Below are 12,723 nucleotides of genomic sequence, written 5' to 3' on the forward strand. Positions count from 1 at the left end.
GGCATGGGTATCAACATCAGTAAAGAAGAAACAGATTATGTTTATTTACGTCCATTTATGGTCCTGGAAGTCCTGCAAAGAAGCAATATTCACACTGCAGACAAAATATTCATATATTATATTGTCATCACTGGCAGCTGGTGGTGGATATGAGTCAACACTGGGTTTAAGCCAAATTGTTAAGGAGCTATCCAAAATGATGAACCTATTTGGAGTATAGGGCAGGTTACAGACCGCCATTAAGGATGCACTCCGCGCGTCCTAGGGTTAGGAAGGGGCGTCCTAGGGTTAGGAAGGGTTGCCCCTTCCTAACCAGCCCCGTTCCCAACACGCGCGGAGTGCATCCTAAATGGCAGCACCATCCACATGGGCGCTGCCATTTTTACGTCTTGGACGCATAGCGTCCAGACATGGCGCACCGGAAGTGACGCCACGAGGGTGCACTTCGCTCCTCATGGCGCCACTGCCACATTTTGAAAAGGAGCACCATTTCGGCGCTCCTTTTTTGCTGCGGCCGGAAGCCTCGCGGCCTGGCCGCTGGGGCTTCCCTCCGCAGCGAATGGCGGCGGCGGCAGACCACCCGCTTTAGGGCGGTCTGTAACGCACCCAGGATTCAGCATCCTGGATAGTTCTTTTACATTAAGACTAAAATTCATAGTGGATTCACTGACCCATTAATACAGAAGCCACCAACCATCACTGATTTTCACACCAGGCTTGGCCAGCACAATGCTGCAACTAGCCACTTCTCAGTTCTTGTTTTATTCTACACATTTAAGCAGACATATCTTAGAGAAGTGCTGGGCAAGCTCTGGGGGGATCCCCAGGCATAGAATCTAGTCAAATGAAACTTGTAAATCTCTCTCTCACACACACACACACTCGCACGCACACACACACACTCTTAATTTCTTTTAACACTCCTCTTTGTCATTAACAAGAATATCCTGACATTTTCTTGACATGTATCACAAGGTGCATGAGATCTTTTTCAAGTGTTTGTCACTTCACGCTTGTTTAACTTTGTTTCTCCAAAGTGGATTGATTCAGCAGATGGTCCAGACTAACCAACGTAAGAATATGCATTACTTAGAAGTGAACTGAAGGGTAGGGTGGGGGGCTTGTATTCCACATATCTCAACTCCTGATCTATATAGTAAATGTAAAGCTAAAGCATACCAAAATGATGGCCATCTAGCCATTGTTTGTCATCCTCCTTTGGTTTGTTGTTGTTGAGCACCTTCAAGTCATCTCTGACTTACAGCAACCCTATGGCAACCCTATCACAACGGGGGTGGTGGTGGTAAGATTTCTTCAGGGGGGGATGCCTTGGCTTTCCTCTAAGGTTGAGAGATTGTAGCTTACCCAAGGTCACCTTGTAGGTCTCCATGGCCAAGTGGAAATTTGAACCCTGGTCTCCAGAGTCATAGTTCAATGTGCATGCCACTACACCACACTGACTCTCCCTTTACTGGTTACTTTACCAAAGTCAAATTTAAGGATACATCCACTAAAAATTATTAAATGAACAAACCTACATTTCAGTACAAATGTACAGTTCCATGCACCTAAATGCAGGAGATGGATCCAGCAAATACACCCACTCTACTACTTCTCATGGTTGGAAAGTTGGGTGAGTTGATTTTTTAAAACTGATTCTTCTTCATGTAGCCTTCCATCTGCCACTTTTCCAGATGTTTCCCCAAGCTCTGGAGTAGGTTTTGGGGCATGGAAAACAAGTTGCATCATCAAAAATAATTTCTTTTCATTCAACCTGTAGCAGTGTCTCATTGGTAAAAATGTTTTCCATATAATTTTGGATCTAACTAACAACTTCACACTACAATTGTTTGAAAATACATTAGAGTGTAACACAAAGCTCTAAGGCACACTGAAATGTTGGCGGAAACTGAATGACCTTTTTCTTGCCTGCTGGAAAACTGGAGAGAGGATATAAACTTGTTTGTTTTTTCTTTCTGGCTTATCACCCCCCCCCACCCTCTGTAACCCTACATCACAAAACTGATTGTCATCCTGCATCAATTTCCAAGAAAGTTAGAATCACTGGATAAGAACGACATGCTGATATGTAAATAATGGCAGAACATTTAGCAGATTACTAATTCCTCACTTTATCTTACTTTGCTCTTGATTCTAAGTGAGGGAGGGAATGAAATCTAGGGAAACTGATATGGTTAGAAACAAGCACAATGAAACAGGTAAATGAAATCCATAAAGATAGATGACAGCAGTCAGTATAGTTCAGGAAAGCTTTGATGTACTCCATGTCATGCAACCTCACCACCAACTGCCTAAATCCCAGTGTCAATCTCAAACAGAGTATAATCACTGAATCAATAATATTTACATAAATATTAACTCACTAATGTTTGATTCAATAGGTTTACTCTATTTATGACTAACAATTGGATGCAGGCCAGTATCACCAACATGATGCTCTCTTTCTTAAAGTCCAATTCTCTGTATGTGTAAATTTATACTCCACTTTTTCCCTTTCATGTGTGATTTACAACATACAATAAGATACATAAACAGAGCATAAACAGAGCAACAGTCCACCATTAGCATGTAGATACTATAATGTTAATTTTACAAAGCAAGAAAAAGTGATCATTTATAAATTAAATAACATTATTTATTTATTTAGCATCCCAATTTTCTCCCAATATGGGACCTCAAACAGTGTACATAAAACTGAAAGCTTATTAGAAAAATGCTACAAATTGCAAGGCAACAGAAATAGAGAAGATAACTTAGGAAGCCCTATACAGTCAGACTTCTGTATCTGTGGGGGATCGTTCCGAACCCTCACCCCCTCCCCAGTGGATACAAAAATCTGTGTATGCTCAAGTCCCACTAAAATCAACAGTGGGCCATATGTGTACGGTAGATGCATGTGCAAGAGCTAGGCAAAACAGGGGCTTGCCTCACTGGATGGTTAAATCTGCGGATTCCAAATCCGCCAATAAGGAAGACAGTTGTACATTCTGCAGTGGAGAAGAAGGCACCTAGAAGTGATTACACTGGTTGCTCAAATAATTTCCATATTCCACAATTTTTCAAAGGCACTGAAAGAATTCTCAAACACATTGGCTATAAAATCATCTTAGGAATCCATCTAGATCCATCAGCCTCCAAAATCAGCCCATATTAATAAATCTCAATTTCCACAGACCTAACAGGGCCATAACAAAGAGAGATCTTTTAATCTCTCCAGTTATGGATCAATTTTGTCCCAAACAGAGCAAGGTGAAGCATATGACCCTGCAGTGGATTTGCTTACCAAGCCTTGAATCTTGAGTTGCCCCTGTCAACAAGGCAGCTGCATGCATATGAAATTGTCTAAAACAATAAGCCTCACGGTTCCAATGTGCCTACCTAGGACATACCAAGGGACTGCTGTGGAGTGAGGTGAATGGCATACACAGAAGACCCTCACCCTGTCCCAGCACAGTATTATACTTGCTCCAGTACATTTTTTTTTAATTTATGATTTTAGGGTTATAAAACCAGATTTTCATTTTAAACAGTGATTGAAACTGCTCTGATATAAAGCGATCCATGTGCTATAATGGCAACTTTTAGGAATTTTCTTGTGATTCTTTACAACAAGCTTGACCAGAGCAAATCTGAGATATCCCGGGCTATGTTACTCATATAACATATGGTGGATTTGGTCCATGCAACAAGAGAATGATGATGACACTGCTGTTTGATCTGCAAACATTACAAAAGGGATCTGTTTCAGCACCAAGGGATGCATTATGGTTGAACAGCTGACTTAAATTATTGGTCCATGCAAATATCTATCCTCCAGGAGAGCACAAAAGTTGTTTTACATCAGGTAAAACTGCAAGTGGTTCAGTTTCACCAAACAAATGCTATATTTCCACCTGTGCCAGCTGGCAAAAAAGGGAACAGCTGGAGAGCCACAAAGTTGCTGTTTAACAGGTCTGTAATTAAAAGCATTGACTTCCAAGGTGGGGAATGCTTCTAGAACTAAGGATGCCCATTCTCCACTCCACTACCCCCACATTCCTGCATAGTAATGCTTTCATTCCAGATCAAAACAAAAACCTTTATTGTCAGTGGTGCTAAAGTACAACAACTTCATTATGCCAGCCCCCATAGCCAAACCTACAAAGAGAGTGCAAAAAATCAGGAGGTGCATTTGAGGAGAAAGAGGAGAAAAGGAAAGAGTGGAAAAGCAGGGAAGAGAAAGTGTGCATATACACACACAGAAAAGCATCTGTGAGAGAGAAAGCAGACTTGATTTTTTTCCTCTCTCTCACTCCCTCCCTCCTTTTGTGTGCTTTCAAATCCCCTGCTGACTTATGATGACCCTATGAATTTTACAAGATTTTCTTTGACAAAAACAAATTGAAAAAAATCAAACAAAAACAAACAAATAAACAGCTTCATTTATATACCAGTTCATACCAAACTAGAAGTGTCTACGCAGTTTACAACTGTAAACTAATTGCCCCCAACCATCTGGGTACTCATTTTGGCAACCTCGGAAGGATGCAAGCCTCAGTCAAACTTGAGCCCTTTTGCTGGTATTGAATTCGCAATCTTATGGTTTTGAGTGAGTGGCTGCAGTACAGGCATTTAACCACTGCGCCAGCAGGGCAACTTAGACAAGGGATAGTCAGAGGTGGTTCTCCATTCCCTACTTCTAAAATATAACCTAACATACTAGGTATTCCTTGCAGGTCACCTAGCGAAGTGCTTTCAAGAGCAGGTGGGATCTGGTGCTTTTAGGGTATGTAGGCCTCATGTGTTTACTCCATAAATTAAATCCAACAGATGGCTTTGGATGTTTTTGTCATTGTCTGAACCTAGCCTTTCAGGTGCTTGGCCAATCCTGTCCATGAGTCCCATTCCTCTCAATTCATACAACTGGAGAATTCTGCTTCAGCTTTGCTTCTACAGCCATGTTCCCCTCACATTGCTATTTCACTGTTACTGAATTGTTTGGTTACTTTCCAAACAGAATCCTTAAGCTGTGAAGCTTATAGTGAAACACCCTTTGTAAGATGTACACTTTGACTTCACACTGCTCCATTGCCTCTCTTTTTTGTGCTTTCTTTGCTTCCCCGGTTTTTAGAGGGAAAGTGCTAGGGTGGGTAGGTGGGTAGGCTTGTTTCTTAAAATTGATATACCTTCCTTCTAGCATTCACAGCATTACAACATCCAAATTCCCTTCTTGGTCAGGCTGAGAACTTTTCAGCACCTCTCATATTTCAAATACTATTCAACAGTGACCCAGGTGAAGTGCAAAAGGACCACATGAATAAAAAAGTCTCAGTGGAAGGACAACCCTAGCCTCCCTTACAGAACCAGGTTACAGAAGGAGTTACAGAACCAGGTTGAACAGAGGTCTACAATCAGTTTTTCTATACTTGCAGGAAAAGCCCCCCCCCTTAAATTTTGATTCCTCCAGCTTTAGGGGGAATCAGAACAGAGCCTTGGGAATTTTAAGGGAAAGGGGGCAGTGATCCCAGAAGCCCTTGAAATTTTTGTTTAAAGTTTCTTTTCACCCTACTTAAAATGTGCCTTCCTGAAATTCTGGCTTCCTGGACAGCTTGCTTCATAATCTTTACCTTATGACTGCACAGACTATTGCTTACATCATTGCAGAATGTAAAACTAAAATATGAAATTTAACTTATATCCACTCTCTGTTTAAAGCTTGCTGGTAATCTAGCTAAGGTCCAGTACAGACCGGCACCATAGCATGTCATGAAGATGTGCTAGGGTTGCCTCAGGGCGTCTCTTACAGACACCCCGCAACCCTAGCACGTCTTCCATACATCAAAATGGCAGTACCTTGTACAGACAGGTGCCACCATTTTGATGCGACAGACACCTAGCGCCCGCAAGTCATGGCACCATAATGACGTAGTGAGTACGCCATTGGCGCACTGCGGCATCATTATGGTGCCACATTTTTTTTGCTCCCCGAGGAAGTCTGCTGCGGCTTCCTCACGGAGCAAACCAGGGTGCCAGCAGACCACCCTTTTTGGGTGGTCTGTACCAGGCCTAAGTCACCTTGTTTTCAGCTTTCACCCATTTCACAGAGTTTACTAATCAGGATTTGCAAAAATTAGACCATGGTCACAACTTTCTACTTGCTATATTTTTATCCTTGGTACAACTTAAGTATGAGGAAGTTAGAAAAACTAATATTTCTAATATTTCCTATCTTAACATATTAAGATGAACATGTAGTGAAAAATATTTTCTGTCTTTAAGAGAGTTCTAAATGGGCAAGATGTAAAGGATAATATACTGTATTGAAATATGATGTGAAAGCAAGTGTTTGATTTTGAACCTTAGATGGAACACTTTCTTAAGAACATAAGTTTCAAATAATAGATTCAACTTTATACAGCTCATTGTTTTAACAGTGATGATCAGATTCTTTCTCATATTTCAATAAAATGATAAAATTTTAAATGTAAATATTGGTGCTAGTCCAGACTGCTTTCAGCATCATCTTAACATATTTTCCCCACTCAGAAAGATTAATCTGGTAAGTGGTTTTCAATATTTAAGAAGCAAAATCCTTTTTTTAAAAGAACACTTAAATATTTATGTGCAAGGTGCTTATTGCCACTAATACTATTTGTGTTTTTGTGTGTGTTCTGTTCTCTCAAATTATATCTCATTGTTTTCCAAACACTTTTTTAAAAAATTACACAAATATTTTGTCAGTACAAATACATACTGCACTGGCCAAACAGATATATCTTTCTTTCATAGTAATTCATAGTTATTTTTAAGCATACAGTTGGACCAAGTACAGCCCTGGGGCTCTATGAAGTCCTCCTCAAGTTGTTTTATCCCCCTTAATCCCTTCAAATCTCTTTTTTTGACCCCAAAAAAGGTGGCTTGCTTCTCCCTGAAGCTTCCAGCAGCAATGATTAATAGATTGCAAAGGGCTCCTCCAATGTTTACATTTTTTAAAATACTTCTTTTTGATGGGTAACATTTTTGACAATCTTTGGGGTCCCCAGAAGGCCCAAGTGGCAGAAAATGGGCCTCTAACCCACTACAATTGCCTGTGTCAGCTTAGCAATTGAGATTGAGCCTGTGAGAAATAAACATAACAAGATTCCCCATTCATGATACAGTACTTCATAAGCAGGTTGTTTGGGAAAAGGTGATATCCATTTAGGGTTTTAAAGATTAAAACTAATATTTTCAATGGTACCCAGATCCAAACTGACAGCTTTCTCTGGGTTGCCCTCTCTCTTTGATGGCTTTAAAGTGTACTAGCACCAGGAGCTGTCCCTGTGTTACACTGTTATATAATTGCGTTCTTTTAAAATGCACGTATGGTTGTTAAGCAGAGACTTTGACTCTACAAGTATAACAAGTGAATGAGGCCAATCATATTTTATTTTGCAAACATGTTTATTCACCCCAATGTTATGGCTACATACAGCTCTTTTTCAAATGTACATTCAGCATAAACTTCGAAGTTTAAGATTTTGCTATGGGTTTCCCAAGTAAGGGGGGTGGTGGTTAAAAAAGTTTAAATGCTGCTTTCCCGAGGCAACATATGCATTCTGGTCAGAAACAGATTCATATAAATGGAACTTATACAGGATCCTTTTAAGACACTTAAGCCACAGCACTGTACTCTAAGAGTGTGCAGCCTCTGTAGGTGCAAGGGCCTTAAATGAAGATTCAACCATCATGCCTTTCACAGTTCAATTTTATTCATGTCCTTTTCACAAGAATTATATAAAAGAATTGTATTTGCTATGGAATTATACCTGGCAAATACCAAAATAAGGGTAAAGATTCCACACATGAAAGGGGGGAGGGATGGCAGAAAGGAACCAAGGTAGACAGGCAGGCAAAATTTGTAGAAATACAAAAAAGAACGGTATTGATCCTTAGACTTGTTTTCCATTGCCAGCATGCACTGCAGTGAGCCTATGTCACATCCATTGCCAGTCTGTGATCTTTAGTCAGGGGGGACTGGGGGGGGGGGGGGTCCAAGCTAGGGCGGGTTGTCATGTCACAATACAAATATTGCCCCTTTTGACAACTGCAACATGAAACTATTTTTAGCTATGAAAGGTGTGAGGAAATAAGAGTTTTGCGTACCTTGTGACCTCTTGCTGCAGATGAGCAACACTGGGCACGTAGAACATGACCCCAAAGAAAAGTAGAGGCTCACTGGCAAACTTGTCCAGCTGCTTTTTGAGTGGTTTCTCCAGTTCCACCCATCGCACTTGCTGGCTCTTGCTGTGAAACCAAAGGCCAAAATAGTGTGTCTAGAAAGGTGGGGGGAGAAAGAGAGTTCAACGATTAAAATTTATTCTCTGGACAAATTTACAAAAAAAGCATGCACTATTTCACCCTCTTCTCTTTAAATCTATACATAATACAATTTAATTTACCATAAAATTTAACTGACGTCATGTTAATGGCCAACTACAAGTGTCATGGAACTTTCTTCCTTTCCCCTTTTCCCCGATCTCTCTGCAATCTGAAAACTGGGTTCAGAAGATTTCCAACTCCTGCAGAACAGGAGAAGGACCAACAACCTATCTCAAAGATTTATGGACAGTTATAATAACAATAATAATAAATAAAATATTTATATCCCGCCTCTTCTGTTTGGGGATCAAGGTGGGTAACAGCAGAGTTTATATGATACACAATATAAAAAACAATAAAACCCACAAAACCCTGACCCAACCCTCCCTCCCAAACTATAAAATTAACATAAGACATGATTAAAATATATAACAATACAACATTACAAGATTATTCTACAATCCGCGAACGACGAGGAGATATATTAGGAAGGACGGACAGAATCGGTTCTGGGCGGCTATCACTCAGGGAAGGCCTGCCGGAAGAGAAAGGTTTTTGTTGCTTTTTTTAAAAACCTCCAATGAGGATAATGGGTGAATCTCTTCCGGCAGGTCATTCCAAGCTTTAGGAGCCGCAGCAGAAAAAAACCTCTGGGAAGTCACCGCCAATCTGGTCTTTTTTGGATGTAAAAGATTTTTCCCAGAGGAACGGAGTGTACAGGAAGGATTATATGGGAGGAAGCATTCCTTCAAGTAGACTGGACCCAGGCCATGTTCTGTCAATGGAAGCAAAACACCTTACTGAATCTTGGCCGGTATGATTCATTTCCCTATCTTATGTTAAAGGGGAAAAAACAGTATATTTCCAAGTCTTCCCCTAAAAGTTCTAAAATGAATTAGCATGACTTCTTGCAATAACTGAGTGGAGGTCTTTCACATGCCAAGGAAATATAAAATAGAGCCACTACTGAAAAAGGCCCTATTTTCTACTGCCTGACTTTCTAGATGATTATAATACTGCAAACATACTTCATAAGTGTATGAAGAGGATCTGTGATGCAAACTTGCTAAATTTTACCACCTATGATATTATGCATAATTATTCCTAAGCAAATCCTAAAATCTACTGGTAGTAGCTTGCTCTTAACATCAGATAACAAAGATATCTTTAGAAAATATGATATTAAAATTATTTGTGGAGTGCATGTGTAGCAAAGTCTCAGCCCAGACCATAAGTTACCACTATCCACTATGTTAAAATAATTTCAAGTAGTTGAAGTGATGTGTGGTTTACACTTACATCAGTTGGAAACACACTAGAACAATACAGTAATTAAAAGCAACTTAGAACAGAAACAGTTTTCAGTGGTGTCAAACTGCAGGAAGGAAAGCATCATAATTCTTCAAAATGAGATACCAAAAATGAGTGCAAAAGCAAAAACACACAGAAGACTTACCACCTGAAGCTCATCCCACATTTCAGGTTACAGTGAGTAAGCATTAATTTTTTTTTCTTGAGAAGTACTAGTAGTTGTAGACAAAGATGTTTCTCTGATGACTGTACCAGAGGTAGCATGAAAAAGTTACCCTTTTAAAATTCAAGTGGCTATACTGTCTATGGGATTATTGCAGTCCAAAAAATTTTACTGCTCTGAGTTTTCATTAAAGCATCAGGTTAAAATCATGAATACCAAGTGGGTCTGTCTGAAAAATTATACCCATTACCAGTGTAATAGCTAATTTACAAGATATAGTAAAGTTAGTGAGAAAGAGTTAAAACACATTTGAGTTAATTGTTAATAAACTATTAAATCTAATTTAATTGCATTTATGTTGAAAGGGGGATGTTTTTTTTAAAATTAAGTTAATTTTAAATTGATGTTTAAATTTGGATTGCATTGCTACACAAGAGAGCTTTGTCAGAATAAAAGTTTAAAAGCCCACCCATAATTTTACTGCTCCTCTCTCCCCACTTCATCTATTCTGAATTTTTCAAAGAAAGATACCGTTGAATGAATTTTTGAAAGCCCCATTTCTCACTCACGAAACAAGCCCTTCTCTTGTTTACTCTTCCTTCCTTATATTCTCATCTACATACTACTTTCCTACTTCCTTTATCTTAATAATAATAATAATAATAATAATAATAATTTGTTTTATTTATATACCACTATTCCAAAGATCATAGCGGTGAACAGCAAGTAAGCTAATTAGCAAGTAAGCTAATCTTACTGCTTCCCATATAGATTCTAGGTAAAAGGCCAAAGTTTTTAACTTTTTAATTGCATTTTTTTAAATGTGTGATGTATTTTAATACTGCAATATTTTAATTCTATTTTAACACTCACTTTTTATGTTTTTAATTGCATTGTTCTTTTAAATTGTGAGCTGCTTTGAGTCTCTTTTGGTGGGAAAATGTGGAGATGGCGATGGTGCCTCATTTGATGAATGAATATCTTAATAGCTTAATTCAGAAGAAAAACTAATGTTGAAATTTCAACTCAATTGCTTTTGTTAAAGAGAAAATGAATTAAGTCCCCCCCTTTTTTTGCAAATCACAACTTTAGTCACAATTTAACTGATTTTAACTAGTTTCTATTGCTCTATTTTACTGAAATGTTTCAGTAAAGACAATTTTTACCGTATTTGTTGTTTTGGTGTGCTTCCACATAATCTTTGACTTATGGCAACCCCAAGGCAAACCTATCACATGTTTCTTTTTTTTGGCAAGTTTCCTCAGAGGGGGTTTGGTATTTGAAAGGATGTTACTAGCCCAAGGTCACCCAGTAGGTTTCCATGATTAAGTGGGAATCGAATCCTAGCCTCCAGAGCCATAATCCAACACTCAAACCATTGCACCACGCTGACTCTAAACATCACCTGATATTTTGAGCAAAATGAAAAAAATACATCAAAGAAGGTGTCACCCAGCATCCAAGAAATATAGGGTATTTGATTACCAAGAGGTTTATAATATCTTTGCTGAAGACAGATTCTCTGTTCTTCCCAAAGGGTACAAGTAACAGCTAAGTGCATCATCTGTAATGCCTATAAAATCTTAAATCTTAAAGTACAGTGGGCCCTTGGTATCCACTGGGGTTTGATTCCATGATCCCACCCCCAAGGATACCAAACTCTGTGAATCCTAAAGTTCCATTAAATACAGTGGCAAAGTAAAATGGTGTCCCTTATATGAAACAGCAAAATCAAGGTTTGCTTTTTGGAATTTTTATATTTTGTGAATATTTTCAAGTGGTGGATGTTTAAATCCGTGGATAAAGAATCAGTGGGCCAACTGTATGAAAAAGAAAAGTCCTCAAAATTTCAGGAATTGTGGGCATGAAGAACAGTAAAGCTGGTCCCAGTTATCCTCTTAAGGTATTCAGACCATGTCTTGAGTATCTTTCTTCAAGTTTTTGGATCATGAAAATGGAATGATGGAATGGAGAATAACAGTGAGCTTTGGTCATCCTAGATACAAACTCTATAGGAAGGACAGGAAGAAGCTTAATGCAATTGGTGTCACTCTGTCTCAAAGGGACACATTCATCCACAGAAAATCATTGTAAATGACCTCAGAATTATTTAGTATTAGAGATAAAAAATAATTTAAGAAAAACAAAGTGTAAAGAGGATGTCTGGTCTGCAAATTCAGAACCAGACCATATAGGAAAATTGCTGCTATCTCATCCTTGTGTGTTTTTCCTGATGAAATAAGCAATTGATATCTATCCAAATCCCAAAGAACACGCACCCATTCTACAAACAAAAATGTTAAAAATGGATTCTCCTGGCAATAATCCCAATGCTGTGTGCAGCACAGTGGTAAATACAAGGAGACAAAAAGAAAGAAAAAAGCCAACTTGTGTTTTGGTTCCCCAACCACACATAGCTAATTGGTTAATGACTAAATAGTCTGTGTGGCTCACAAGAGAAAGAAGACACTAAGTATGGCCCATTGTTGGGGAACTTCTAACTCTCCAGCTGATTTGGGCTTCAGTCCCCAGATGTTCCATTCTCGATCCTGTCGGAGAGGCGGGATAAAAATAAATTATCATTATCATTATCATTATCATTATTTATGATGGCCAATTATTGGAGTCTAAAAAAATCAGGAAGGCCAAAGATTCCTAACTCCTGATATGAGCAACTCAGAGAGGACTAGAGCCACTTTGTTATAACAGGTACCGCCAGAGAAAGCCAGTCCAGGGATTACAGGCTAATTAGAAAATTCCTTTAGGAACAATTCTATTGCTTTAGTATCTTGAGAATAAAGTTTAGGAGCATATGCTCAATTATTTGTTAATAAAAGCAAAGTAATTATATTTAAAGGTATTTTAAAAATATTTCTTCAGTGAAACAT

General features: G+C 38.8%; 1 protein-coding gene across 3 annotated transcripts in view; it reads right to left on the reverse strand.

Annotated features, from left to right (window-relative positions):
- Positions 1 to 12,723, reverse strand: part of PTPN14 (protein tyrosine phosphatase non-receptor type 14) — a 219,531-nt gene that overhangs the window by 112,357 nt on the left and 94,451 nt on the right. For all 3 annotated transcript variants that reach the window (XR_006104577.1, XM_042474253.1, XM_042474265.1), the window contains exon 3: positions 8,146 to 8,315. Coding sequence is in view for 2 of the 3 variants with exons in the window: in XM_042474253.1 (XP_042330187.1) it covers positions 8,146 to 8,315 (170 nt within the window). In the remaining variant the exon portion in view is untranslated. The remainder of the gene's footprint in view (positions 1 to 8,145; positions 8,316 to 12,723) is intronic.

Source organism: Sceloporus undulatus, chromosome 1, assembly GCF_019175285.1.
Source record: "Sceloporus undulatus isolate JIND9_A2432 ecotype Alabama chromosome 1, SceUnd_v1.1, whole genome shotgun sequence".
In the NCBI taxonomy this organism is placed as follows: Eukaryota; Metazoa; Chordata; class Lepidosauria; order Squamata; family Phrynosomatidae; genus Sceloporus; species Sceloporus undulatus.